Source organism: Convolutriloba macropyga, chromosome 1 (assembly GCF_964194025.1).
Source record: "Convolutriloba macropyga chromosome 1, txConMacr16.3, whole genome shotgun sequence".
NCBI lineage: Eukaryota > Metazoa > Xenacoelomorpha > Acoela > Convolutidae > Convolutriloba > Convolutriloba macropyga.
This window is the reverse complement of record NC_134468.1, coordinates 27,209,698-27,224,410: the sequence shown is the minus strand read 5'-3', so window position 1 is coordinate 27,224,410 and position 14,713 is coordinate 27,209,698. Positions and strand designations below refer to the sequence as shown.

The following is a 14,713-nucleotide window of genomic DNA, read 5'->3' as shown; positions in this document are numbered from 1 at the left end:
ATAATCGAACTAACTAGTTGAGTGTTTTCATTCGACTGGATGGCAGAAACCCCGGCCCATCATTATTCTCCTCAATTCTCGTGACTGCTTCACTATGTAGTGCACTTTCTAAAGCTTTGTCTATAGTCATATCCGCGTTACCCAGGTTCTTTCTCAGGTCAAGTCGCACCTGACTTTTTTCTATGCCTTCGAGGAATCCCCTCAAAATGAGATGCTCTCTTATCTCATTAGACTCCTGAGGGTACGCTTTTAAGGCTAAAATTTGCAAATTACTGGTGAAATCTATTAATTTTTCAACAGGCTTCTGGACTCTCCTAGCTAGCCTCTCCCGGAAAACTACAGGTTTCTCATTATTTTGTTATCTGAAAGTTTTACGGTCTCATCATAGCTCTTCCTAGAGACCTTCAAAAGTGTACGATGGAAATCAATAGCCAACTTTTGTAGCCATAACGCATGATAATGCGGACGTTCATCAATTTCGGTTTCGGTGCTGTTTACTCTTTCTTTTCTTGCCACTTCAAATGTTGTGACGAGAGCTCAAAGTCTGTAACATAACTTTCAAAGTCATTTGAACCCGTAAGAGGCTCCGGTAACAGCGTTTTTGATGAGCGCCGCGCCATCCGTGTTTTTTAAGAAGCTGCTGTCATTTAAATTATTTCAACGATTTTGTTTGAAATGAGAACTACTTTTTGACACTCTAACTCAGCAGACCCTAAAACTTTTTGACAGTTCTTTTTCGGAAAAAAAATTAATACAAAGGCGAGGGTCAATGGTGTATTTTAAGTCAAATTGTGTCGAATCTAATTTTATTTGATTTTGAACGCTATTTATTATCGCGAAAACACGTACGAACCGATTTACAGTAATCGAACTTTTTGTCTAATCAAACATCTGTTTTTTTTTCTGACACCTGTCAACCTTGTGCCAGCCATATATCAGGTAAAAAAAATCAAGCTTTAAATTAATTCTTCAACATTGAAACCCAGGGTTTCTTAGTACATCTTTGTATATACTTGTGACACTCATAAGCTGACTCCGTGATAAAAGGTGTTAGTGTACATGGTCGATTTGCCAGATAAAAGTTTGTCATCTTTTATTGGTTGAAATCCTCTTCTGAATTTGATGGTTTTTGTCTTTGTCATGTTAGCTTTCAATTAGTTTCTAGAGTAGTATATTTCGAGTTTGTTTAGACTTTGCTGTAAACAAGAATGACTGCTGCTACGTTAAGAAATGAGTACTGAGTTCTATAAGAAATGAATACTTAATCAAGAATGGGTACTGCATCGTCTGCATTGTTTTACCTGTAATTCATCGCCATACCCTCGAAATTTAATCCAGTTTGCTCTAGAAAATTGTGAAATATTAATTTTAACTGACTTGCAAAAGTGTAAATTTCTTGGGGTCACAAACGATGAATATATGTTTTTGCCCCATTTTTCACCCTAAATATGACATATTTGTTGAGGTAGTAATGATGCAATGCTATCGCCTTTCTGTTCTTTAGTGGAGTGGAAAATTATCAGCTTTTTCTCATACATTGTTCATAAACCTGGTTTTGCTCACATTTGACCATGTTTTTCAGAGTAAAGCTTCAAAATTATTTCAAGTAAATGTTTTTTCTGAAGATTGGTTAATATTATCTCTTCGTTTTTCTGAAGAATAATCATCTTTCTATTTTTTGATGTTTCAGCGTTCTAATTTTTCGTTTTCAATTTATTTGATTTTCTGATATTCTTTCCGTAACGTGTCGTTCAGTTTAGACAAAAACAAATTCTGTCAGTCTGTGCCAAGCTACCATTTATCATATAATCGATCAAAAACATTATAATCACCGAAATAATTGGAAGCTCAGCACCTTTGTCTCGAATCATTTTTGTTCACAAATACCACAGTGAATTCGAATCTGTGCCCTAATCTATTCTGGAAAACTAACGTTTTAACATATTCTGATCATTATATACTTAATCTTGTAAATAATCTACATATGAAGATGTTAATTGCAATTTCTTTATAGAAAAAAAATGTTTTGTAGGGATTTTTCCAGATTTTGCTCATTTTGAACATGGATAATCTTTTTCTGTTAGAAGTCTTTTAAATAGAGAAACGAGACCAGCATTTTTGTGATCGGACTTCTCAGCAGACAGCATTGTTATTTCAGTTTTATCCCTTTTTAGTGATAGCTGATACTTGGTGAATATCGTTCTTGAAATTATCGATGTTCTCGTCGTTTTCACGTCAATGTCATCAGCTCACTCTACATGATCCGTTTGTCTTGAACTGGGTTTGCTATTACATGGTTCAGATTAGGTCTCCGAGAGTGGACAATTTTGTTCATTGACATCTGGATAGAAAGTGAACAGGTTAGTTGATTTTGTCCTGGGAAACGTCAGTGGTGATTTCTAAATCGACTTCTTGCCACATTTAACAGCCAGTGTGTTGTTCATTAGCAGTAGTGGATCAGTTAGATCTTGTTTGTTTAGATCCGTCTGAAGTATCCCCGCCTGGACCTTTTGAATTTCCTCTGTTTTCTCAAATATTTCAAATCTCAGGCTGTGTCACTGATCCCTGTACAATCCGGTTTTGGGATTTGACTTTGGTCTGGTCTATAAAACCGAATTTTGAAATATTTGATAGGTGGATTGGCAGATGGTCTTATAACGTATGAATAACTTCTCAGTGCTTGTGCTGACTCCTTACAGTTGTCGATTAGCTTGATCCAGTAGCTCCTCAACAGTTAATTGTACATTCTTTTCAATTTGAATATAATGCGAACATACTATTGCTCGTATCAATTTCTAGAGGCAACTAGAACCTCAATATCAGCGACTTCTTTCAACCAACTGACAAGGTGGAAGAACACGCGACGAAGAACACGCGACAAGGTGACCGAAACGAGTTGAATTTTTTTATAGAAATAAAGGCATCAAACAAGACAAATTTATGTAAAAGAATGGAATATAGCTCATCAAGGTCAGAAAAAACTGTAACTGGATATGAAAAGAATTGTGCTCAATAATTCAACTTTCTTTTCAGTTAACTTTTTGCTTTTCGAGAAAAATTTTTTTGAAGGCAGTCTTGAGCTCTTTCTCTTTCTTCCGACCATTAAGAATTGTAATTTGTTAATGGTACAATCGTTTGGAATTTGTTGCAATGTCCCTTCGCTGTCCTCCAACAGCTTTACCAGCTTGCAGATGTTTGACGGGTAACCTCTACAGAGATTTCGCTGGTAGCCTGTGCTTGTTCTTTTTGATGTCCAAACCATTTGATTTGCCTGGTCATTATCAGCTTTAATATCTTGAGCATCTGGGTTTCTAAGAAGCACTGATTCGTTTGAGATCGCTTCTCGGAAGAGCAAGCAGAGCAAACGACTAAATCAGTGCGAATGTAGTAGTAGTATAAGACTTTATTGCTTTTGAGGCACTAAATATTCAACAAACGCAGAAAATGATAGTCATCATACTTATTTTGAACAAGTTTGAACATCAATAACTTTAGATTAGAATAGAACGAGGGAGGGTGCTCAAACACATCAAATAACGCAATTTTGCGCAGTTCGTTGGCATACAAGGCACTTCGAATGAGGAAATTTCTCCGCGTAGATTGCCTAATGGTCTTTTTTTACAAATATTGGCCTGTTGGAACTTCGTAACAATCGACTCTTGTACTCAAAATGAAAATATTCACCAAGGGGCATGTCATAAATTCCAAATAAAATATGATTGAGCATGACCAGATCCCTGAATTGTAGGAAACACGATATAGGAAGGAGCTTGCACTTATGGAAGCTCCCTAGCATTTTCTGCTCCCTAACATTTTCTGCCAGCTGATCAAGCAACCAAATTCATTCAACAACGGAGCAACGAAAACGATATGGTCCTTAACCTAAACAAGAGCAAAATCCTGTCAATCAGCGGTGAAACCCCAACCACTGAAGAAAATCAAAGTCTCGAAATCGTGAAAAACCAAGACCTCTTGGGGTAACCATTCTTCAAACTTAATCCTGGGCTGAAAACTACCGAAAACGAGTTAGCAGGGACTGGAGATCCTTCTATGCACTAAAAAGAAACATCTCACCGATCGCAAACCTGCCAACCAAGCTATATGCTTTTATTGGTTATGTTGTACCAGTACTCACGTATGCATCTCAGGTGTGGTGCCCCTCCAAACTTGAGTTCAAGGCACTCGAGAGAGTACAAAAAACGGCCACTAAATAGATATGCAATTCAAGGGACGACTACAGAACACGGCTTACCGGACTCAATATACTCCCCATCTCCATGTACATGGAACTACATGATCTGTTTCTTCTATCTGTCATAAATGGAAACTACAAAATTAATAGTTCGACGATACTCGACTTTAAATCAATAGAAACGAGACAAAGCAAAGAATTCGCAGTTCCGAAACACAGACTGAGAAAATGCGACGAAAAATTCGACCCGAGCAACGAGAGTGAAAAAAACATAGTGAAAAAAAACGACTGACAAACCACTGAGCAAGAAGCTTCAGACGTAAATGTATGACCCTTTTTTCACAGACGCTACAATGAACTTGAGAGCCTTTCTGCAGCTGGAGAGTTTTGCAACTGTGGAAACTGTAACCCCCTTAAAAAACTTGTGCTAGATGATAAATGAAAGGGTTAAACACCCAAGGGCGAGACCCTAAAGCCTCTCCTACTACTACTATTGCTTTAACTACCGTCCAGGTCTCGGAACTGTGGAGAACTGAAGAGAATATAAGCATTATAAAGGTTGAACTTCAATTGCGTTTTAATTTTGCTTCTCCACTTGTTTGAAAAGTCACCCTTGCCAAGTTACAGTTGATTTGCTTATCTCCGCCTTTAACACACATAGGAACCCATATATTTCAAAGAATTGACATTCTCAAATTCGATGCCCTCTGTGTATTTAATTGTTAATAGAACTTTAATAGAGAAGGTTTGCGTGTTTCGCATTTCGGTCATCTTCGTCTTAATAACTGAAATTAGAACCCAGATATTTCAAAGAATTGACATTTTCAAATTCAATATTCTGTCTTCGATAGTAAAGGTTCGCGTGTTTTGCATTTCGATCTTTCCCCAATAGCTTGGTGAACTTTTCCATTCAGTCGTGAATTTCGAGCAGAATTACTGCATGTTAAACTGTCTTCCAGATCATCAAATTTTGATACATTTTTATCAATTTGTTTCAACTTGCCTACTCTGGATTTGCAAACTCGCGATTCGTGGAGTTCTTCCTCTTTGTGTCGAACGAACGGTCACAATAAGAACAAGTCTTTGATTCTCTTGAGGATTCTAATCTCTGTTCATTATTTGTTTCTCATATTTTGTTACAATCTGTCTCAAACCAGCCAGCTTCTCTATTGCAACCATTAAGCAGATCCGTGCTATTGATATTTTGACTGTTGGCTATCAATATCAACAATGGTTCTCGTTTTTCCTTTGTACTCGCGGGTTAGTATTTGAATATAATTTGGTTGAACTTTTGGTGATGGGACTGTGTGACGTTTGAACTTGACCCCCATGCTTTTGGTCTTGCTCACATTAATCCAAATACCAACTTTACTGGGAAGTTTTTCTTTACTGCGTGACTTCGCTATTACTGCAACCAACAAGGGCAAAGTCAGTAAAATCTAGATCAACCACAAGTCGGCCGATATCGATTCCGCCGCAAACTGAGTTGGCTAAGACCTAATTGATAACCAATCCAAACAGAAGGCGACCACACGTCACCCTGGCGAACTCGTTCTCACATCAAAGGTATTTACAGATCCTTCGGCCGTGGCACATTTGAAGCCATCGTAGCTGTCTTTTATAATGGTTACAATTTTAGCAGGACGTACATCAACTGGAACATGAGTGTCTTTTCGATTATTTGCCGTAGCGAAAACAACCGAGCAGTGCAAACTACTTTTCCAGAATCCGCATTGTTCCCAAAACACTTTCAAGTGCATCTAGGCAACGAAACATGCAAACACTTTTCGAGGGACTGAGCAAGGATGTTCCACGGTAGTTTGTGAATTCTGTTTGCCTTCCCCTGGACTTTTGAAGTGGGATAATCTCGGCTATTTTTCAGTCTCCAGGTATGTATTCATCCCACGATCTAGATAAAAATGTCCCAGAACAGTTGTTTGACGTTCCCTTTCTCAGCCAACTGTTGTAACATGTTGCCTTTGTCTTCGAGTCATTTCCTTTTGTCCGCTCTTATCGCTTTCCTTACATCTTCGCAGCGTTCTTGAAAATCCGACAAAGCCCAGGCTTTAACCGGCCGGATATCTGTTATCAGAAAGCCTCAGCTTTGCTTGACGCTTCTTGCTGCTGTTTTAGCTGCATCAAAGCTTTCGCTTTGATTTTTTTCATCAGCTGCAGTTCACCCTTTTTTTTATTAAATTAAATGTCTCAATTATCATCCATGGTTTGTGGACAGTTGACGCAGCTGCGTTCATTATGCTGCGAAATTTGGACCCACTCAATACCGCATCTGCTGTTTCATCTTTTTTCGTAGAGTCTCTTACCAGAAATTTAGTCTTCAAAGCCGATTGGACACTTGCAGAGATAGTCCTAAGAGCTCTCGCCTAGCTCCGCATTAAATTTGCCGATGACACATTTGAGTTCTTTCCTTGAAGCTATTTAGAAGACTTAACTGGCAGCAAAAACTTTTGTCGATAATCTGTGTCGATGGTGGAAGCGTAGCAATTTTTTCCGTTTTGCTGCTAATCAATGTAACATAGGCTTTCTTTCACGATTACATTATCAGTGTCTTCCTGACCGCTGCACCCACACCTGTTTGTTTTGAACGTGTGACGACTGAAGTGAGTTTGTCATTAAGAGCTTATGGGAATCTAGGTCAATCTCGTGCTCCGTGTTGCCTCTTGGATTCCTAGAATGTCAAGATCATTTCTTGATGTCCACTTTCAATGCTTGCAAGCAGCCCGCTTTTGCAAATGTTTTGACATTCAATGATGCAATTTTTTACTCGGGAGATTGTTAACACCCCTTACCTGGGTATCGGGGATATCTGCACCTGTCATTTGTTGGATATTAGGCGCAAATAAACCTATTCGCGCCACCAACGAGGAACACTGACTCTTTAGCTCAGCCAGCGGGTCTGAGACCCGCTAGTTTACCCAGGGGACACCACGAGGTGAGGTTGGTTTTGCGCCCCCACTACTACTTATAGTTGATATACGGAAATCCCTGTACTTAAGTAGTATTACATGCAAATAATTGATTTCGTCCCAATTTTTCATACAGCCTCTCTCGATTTGCATATCTTTTCCTTTGCTGTTTCCTTTTCTTCTACCCAATTTGGTGCATTTTTTGGAATTCCTTTCTCGCGAATGCTTTGGGTAATTGCTATATGGGGAGCATATACGTTAATAATATATAGACTGTTTTGCCTCTTTCTAGTTCTGAAGAACTTGACTTCCGTAGCTGTTGATATAAATCACTCATATAAGTCAATTTGCCTGCCTAAACCGTGGATTGAATCTGAATTTCGAGCAGGTAGAATGGGAATGTGTGGTCGTCCAATTCTCCAGATAATGTTAAATTGGATTTTTTACAAACTTAGGCCTAAATCAACTAATAAACGAGGCTGCACCTTGGCGGGAACTGCCTTGATCTCATTTTCTCTTTAGTTTCAATTCCATTCAATGTGCCAAGGGACTTTCTCCATCATTTATTACAAACGTATACGCAATTTTAGCTACTCGAAATCATAATTCGGTATTCGAGCTTTAATCAGCTTTTCGCTTTACGAAATATCTTTTCAGGTATGTCTTCCAACAATCATGTCTTTTCAATATGGTAGTTTGAGCTGAAAAAAGCGTTCTTTGTTCGATAGCCAAGAAACGGCGAAAGTGTGCATGAGCTCCATTTCTCTACTCTTCGCAGATAATGCATCTGTTAATTAATTGAGAAGTGTAATTTGACGAGCATGAATGACCAAGCTACACAGGGAACAAAGAGACTTAGACCCTTCCGCCTGTGATGAATCATGTGTAACTGACGATGAAAAAGCAAAGGCTCGTGAGCTTTAGATTCGATTATGAAATTATAAGTTGCGTTTGGATTTTTGGAAATAGAAAAGCTTGAGCAATTGTGTTGAAACTTCCATGGGGTCAGATCATGTACCATCTTTCTTGCTTTGTGATGGCTGTCAAATTCTAGTATTTCATGTTATTCAGAAGTCCTCTTGCTGTAGGCCCCTACATTGTCCGGGTGTTCATCCAATTTCGGTTCTTGTATTTCTCACTCGTCCACGTTTTTACACTCCAACACTCGCTTTACCTCTTTGAATTTTCCCTCTTCCTATAAACCTCTCAGGTTTCACATCCCGACCGTGATTCTACGTTCAAGATTTTCGGAAATATCATCTCAGATGATAACTCCCGACTTCCAAAAACACCTGTGAGGTCAGTCCTGCCGTACAGCTGTAGCACCTGGCAAGAAACTATCAAAACGCAACTATCAGAAACGCAATGGACAGTGTACATAGAAAACTAATAAGCTAGATGATGAACATTAAATGAGTCAGAATGATCCACATAGACCCTCGATGAGGTCATTAACTTTATCCGCAGAAGAGAAGCACATTGGAGACCCGTGCTAAGGACAGAAAGTGGACAGAAAGGATATCTGCCGGTACCTCCACACAATACGATGAGCAAGACCGAACGGCTAACCTCTAAACTATTCAATATAATTTTGGCACTGGCAGGTTGCAAACTCTGATTAATGGAGCTAACTAAAGAATATGTCAAAATGAATGCTTTACAGGTTTGATTTGATATGAAGAGTAAATGCAAAACATACATTTACTGAATGTAGGAGCAGTAATGTTGGTACTAAATGTTTGGAGCAATAAACTAAAAGAACTATAGGTTCTCTCAAGGAAAGAGCGTTATCAGCTGCTTATTTTCTATAGAGAAGTATTGTTTCCGCTAATTCGTACACTCGTTGATGATATTGAAGTATGTGGCTAATCTTTTATGGTTTTTAGAGAAGGGGGTGTCAAGAGCAAATTCTAATATATAAGGCTTATTAGCGTCAACATTTTCTTACTCGATTTTAGTCGAATTGTTATCGTTATTAATTGCTTTCAATGAGAAGCAATTAACGTAAACGTGAGTGTCTTTTTTACGTCTCTAAGAGCTTCAGGTTTTTAAGCTAAAGTCATGACTTGAAATTTGGACTTCTGTTTTAGAACGTTGTCTTCTGCTTTCGAACATTGGACTTTAAAAGTATCTTGCTTTGTAATGTATAGTAATTAAGAACTGATGTTAATATTCAAGGTCAAAAAGGGCATTTCGAGATTTTTTGATCCCTGATGTGTCCCTACAACCTATCTAAACTATCCCCCCCAAACTAACCCCCACATACCCATAACGCACACCTAACCCCCCCCCCCCCCGTTTCCGGTATTCTTCGAGTCGTTTCCGGTATTCTACCGGCTATGTTTTTAATGCAAGTTTTTCGTTTGACCGTTTTGCGTTTTTCTTCTAGAACAATCTGACTTGTTCACTCAATTTTTGAGTGGTTTCAATTGCCCTCACCGAAATGAAGTTGACAAGGCCCTGATAATCGAGTGGTTAATACCTCCGTCGAGGCGACGGAATCGGACTCAGGAGGTCGGGGTTCGAATCCTATCTTCGGCTGATGTTTTTGCACCCGTAAAAAAATAGGCTACAGCCCCTGAATTAAATTGCGCTGCCTGTCATTCGGGAGCATTTTTTCCTACGTTAATCGGTTTATGTTATGTTTTTCATGTTACGCAGATATATTAATTGTATGTTCTATCCATGGAAAGGTATGCATATATGTGGCTATAGTATGTTTCAAACGGTTGTTGCTGGAGGGAAGCTGTAGATTCTAGATCCATAGTAGCTTAGAGGTTTTTTGCCGATTAGTTTGTTTCAAACTCTAGCTTAGTGGGCGTAATCTGATAACAAGTGTTCCAACAAGTACTTCTGTACACCTGATATTATTCTGAAAACGAGTTCGAGCGCAAAATGATAAACGATTTTCGTGAAAAGCAGTATTTTCTAATTTTCTGTGAATGTGTATTTTCGCATTGCTAAAAATGTTCTACATTAGTTGCTGATTGTATTGATGCAATATTTGATGCTAAGTTTGCGCTGTTTCAGAATTAAAATGAACATCGTTAGAAGCCTGACAAAAGCAGCTACAGGTAATTATTTGAACCAATTAAAACCGCTTTTTGTATTATAGCCCCCCTCCCCCATTAACGTAAATATACCGTAGGGGGCTGTAAGTTCTAATTTTGATTTGAAGGAATGGTGGGACGACCCGATTGAAATAATTTTTGCATATTAAAAAGAGTACGCGCAAGTTCTAAAATGCCAAAAGTCTGAAGAGCCTGAAGTCAGTGAGAAGTTCGTTTATACCTAGCCATGAACTTCCGGCATTTTCAAACTTGCTTTTTTTTTTAAACATGAGTACGCGATGAGCAACCGCACATACAAATTCTGGCTAAAGATCTGGAACCGCGCTGCGGCTCGATAAAAGCCAGAGGTTCTCTGTAACTTCAAGCAGTCATGTAACGACTTAAACTAACCCCAAACGTAGCCAGAAATCATGAGGCGCCAAACATTTAAAAAGCACCATTGATGAACGTATCGCTATGGTTTCTTGCTTGATAACAAAATAAAGGATCGTTTCCGTTTGTGTCTATTTCGGCTGTAATTCTGTGACGTTTCAGTGGGCTCGCGAGTGTGCTTGAGGAATGCTGCTGCAGCAGCTGCTACGGCTCCGAAAACTGATAAGACGAAAGCTGCATCGCAGTCAGCAACAGGTCAAGTTGTCGCAGTTATTGGGGCGGTTGTTGATGTACAATTTGACGATGAGTTGCCTCCGATTCTGAATTCCTTGGAAGTGCAGGATCACGAAACCCGATTAGTTCTAGAGGTTAATTTTTTTTGGCAAAAACATGAACTAAGTGTGGACCTACATTATTGGGCTCAAAACCCATGGGGATACCCTGAAGCTTGGCTCTGGCGTTCACGTGTTCTTAATTCTTACTACTTCAAAGTATATGGACAACATTTCACTCTGATGTTTTCTGTTCCTTTGGTTTCGGCAACATTTACGTGGATAAAAATTGATTAATAGCTCTTAAACGAAGTTTGTTGCAATTATTATAGTCCTGTAGTCTTTTTTATACAAGTTTTCGCTCGACCGACTTTTCATCTGACCCTTATAATTTTTCGCCTTAAGGTTAAATTTTTGGTATTGGAAGCGCTTCCGCGTAAATGTGATGCTCAATCATGGATTTCTTTGAAATCACACATCTCAAAATAAGACTTGCATATATGTGGAGTTACTTCTATAAATACTGAAGCTATCGGAATCCCTGTACATGGACTTTTATATTCATCCGTGAAAGTTTTCGTGCGAATCCATGAACTTAATTAAGGGTTGAAATAGATACCACTGGCGTTACCACGAAGACTTAATAATAATACCACGAAGACATGATAATAATAATACTTATTTAGGCGCTCTCATTTCAAAATTAGTTTTGCCTTTCGATAACGGATTTTTAAATCTTCGATTACTGATTTACATTCCTCCCTGTTTCAACTGAGTGGAATTTAGATCTATTCAGCAAATTTAAGCAAATGCGTTCTAGGTCAAAAACGAAATCAAAAGAATTTAGATAAACCAATAAAGACCAGGCGCTAAGACTTGATTAAAGATTTCACTTAGTGCATCAAGGTCCTTGGGGAATTGTACAAATTGGTGTTGCTATTAAGCTTATTGTCTTGTTTAGAGGCTGAGTTCATATTTATCGAATTTTAATATAACTACAAAACAAACTGGAACATAGTTTGTCACTCTTTGAAATTAGGCTCTCATTTTCGTTTTAACTTCCGATCCAAACGTCGGTCGATGGTGGCTATTTTCTGGTAATTCGCCGGCTATGTTTATAGTTTGAAAGTGTCAATTTTCAAATGAATTGGAGGCTTACTTTCAAAGACAGTTGAATCCCGATTTTACCGAGAGTAGTTTACGTTGGCTGGCATTGGATTTGGTCTTTGCTTTGTTGAGAATCAGGGCTGCAGTCATGAGGCTGAAATCAAGCATCTTTCAATTATTTTGATTTTTTTTATTTTTTCATTTTGTTCCTCTGAGAGCCTCTTAAGGTTTGTTCTTTTCGCACCTGATCTACTGTTTCGTAGTCTGATGCCTATGGTTGTATTACATTCCTTCATGACCCATAATTCAAAACAAATTTTCATATTTTCTTGCTCCTCTCAAATTGCTTTTCTCCGAGTGAACTCATTAGTTTCACTTAGGAGTGAGTTTTAGCAGTAAAATGCTCTATAGGGTTTGCATAAATGAGGTGCCTCACTCCAAATGATTTTTGTACTTGAGTCTCGTAAGATTGAGTTTACTCACGCTTGCAAGGTTAATAGAGGAGTCCTATAATATTACAGCTTTTAGTACTAAATGGTGACAACAAAATTTTGAGATTGATTTAATTTAATTCTTTGATCGGTTTCGTCATGTCAGTGTATCAATCAACTCTGCTCTCTATCCGTTCCTATCTTATCCTAGAGCGCTAAGTATTTCACAAACGGAGAAATGGCGATGTCATTGTTGGTCTGATCATTGTTATTTGGGTTGTATTGGGGCGCTGATGTATTGGGGCGAAGTATATATATCCAACTTTATATATCCAACTTTATAAATTTTTGGGGAAGATTTTGGTCAAACTGGAATTGTAAAGGGAGCGAAAAAGCGCGTAGTTTTGAAGCGTAAACGTATTCAATCTTTTGATTTGATGATTTTTTTGACGCCCGGAATTTTGGCTGCTGTTTTCAGTTTTTTGCTCTCGATTTTGTGAATTCTGTTACAGGCGCTATACTTATTCGAGCGGTGATCTGGTAATTTGTGGAATCTTCAGTGGTTGGCTTAAAGTTTTTGTCCTATCCTTCTATCAACGGCTTTTATATAGGGGCTGTCTTTTTTTACAATCCAAAGCATTGGATGATTGTATTGGCACCCTTTTTGTAAAATTGTTCTCTTATTTTTCCATGACTTAAAGCTTTCAAAATGGAATGAACTGGTAACGCCCAATGAGAATTAGGTTTCATTCAAGTCCCTGAGCTGGATTTGATAGCATTTCGAGTGCTTAGAGTGCTGAACCGGCAGTGAAGGCCTAAATAAAAGATGAAAAGGGCATTTTTAAATAGTTTTTTAGCCTAAAATGGTTGGCCTAAAATGGTTGGTTTTCACGTTTTTCATTGAGTTTTGTTAGGTGGGCAATTAATTGACATTTTTCAAAGTTCATTAAGGTCTGTCTTCTGCAAGCCATAATTCCTTTTGTGTGTTTTTGTGCTATATGTTCAACTTTGATCTTTATGGATAATTTCTAGCGCCAATTAAATATTTTTGAAAATATTAATATCACGAAATTTTCTTACTTTTTGAAATTTGTAATGTTTTAAAATTTGAAGATTTTGAAATTATTAGATTTTATCGATCTTTAAGGGCCAATAAAACTTCATAGGGCTTAAAGATGGGGGTAATGGGCAGATTGTAGAGTGGTGTCATCAATTGCAATTATTTGTTTCAAACTTATCCGACTTTTCGGCTGACTTTTACACGTTTGACTTGACATAATCTAAATGGTTCTTTGAGAGCAATCTGCCAAACGCTAGGTCTTATTATTTTGGTTCTCAGCTGAGTAAATTAATATAACTGTTAAAAATTATATGGATGAGAATGAAAGCTTATTCTCAAAATACAAAACTTGGCTCGGAGGAATAACAAAACCGAGAAGGGTTATCAGATAATCAATTGGTACAACGGCCTGGCACAGGGTTGCAAGTTGGTTGGAATCCATTTTCCTTCTAGACCTGAAACCAACGTGGATATGAAGGATATCAATATTCGGTGGTTGGGGGAAGTAAAGTTTTCAGCGCAATTGTATGATACCTGAGAAACAGTATGCTTACTATTTTATACCACAGATCGCCTTACATTAAAAGCTTATCTGCTGTATTAAACGAGTGGAATAGGGATTTTTGAGTCATTTTAATCACGAGCGAACTTCAGTTTAGAAGAGAACTTAAAATAATTTTGAAGTCCTCCACTCTTGAGTTTTTGGATGGGACCTAACAATATAATTAAGATGGATCTTTTTTTTTGGTTTTGAACATAGAAATATCTACTGTTATCAAAGTGTGACCAAATTTTTTTTGGGAAAGCTATTTTAAGATATAATCGATCTGCACTATTAGTTTATGAATTTTACCCAAGCTTCTTAGCTCCTGAATGGGACCTTATAGATAGTAACATGTAATACTTGCTAATGCAAACTTGACTGATATACATGAACTTTTCAATAGACGGAGTTATTCATTGTAGGTTGCACAACATTTGGGTGAAAACACCGTTAGGACAATTGCCATGGATGGTACAGAAGGATTGGTTCGAGGACAGAAGGTTGTAGATACTGGCTCACCTATCACAATTCCAGTGGGGCCAGAGACGTTGGGTCGAATCATAAACGTCATTGGCGAGCCTATTGATGAGCGTGGGCCTCTGAATGCCAAAAAGTTAGTTGACTTGTGTACTGTGTTATTAATTGCTCTCGAACGAAGTTTGAGGCAACATTGTAAACGTTTGTCTTTCATGCAAAATTTTTGCTTGATTGTTTTTTCGAAACTTCTTTTGATTTCACTT

At 38.0% G+C, this 14,713-nt stretch overlaps 1 protein-coding gene across 1 annotated transcript in view; it reads left to right on the top strand.

Moving 5' to 3' along the window:
- LOC142337431 (ATP synthase subunit beta, mitochondrial-like) overlaps positions 1–14,713 on the top strand; it is a 63,405-nt gene that overhangs the window by 23,088 nt on the left and 25,604 nt on the right. Inside the window, exons 2-4 of the mRNA XM_075386651.1 lie at positions 10,147–10,190; positions 10,722–10,927; positions 14,396–14,586. Coding sequence (XP_075242766.1) covers positions 10,154–10,190; positions 10,722–10,927; positions 14,396–14,586 — 434 coding nt within the window. The 5' untranslated portion in view covers positions 10,147–10,153. The remainder of the gene's footprint in view (positions 1–10,146; positions 10,191–10,721; positions 10,928–14,395; positions 14,587–14,713) is intronic.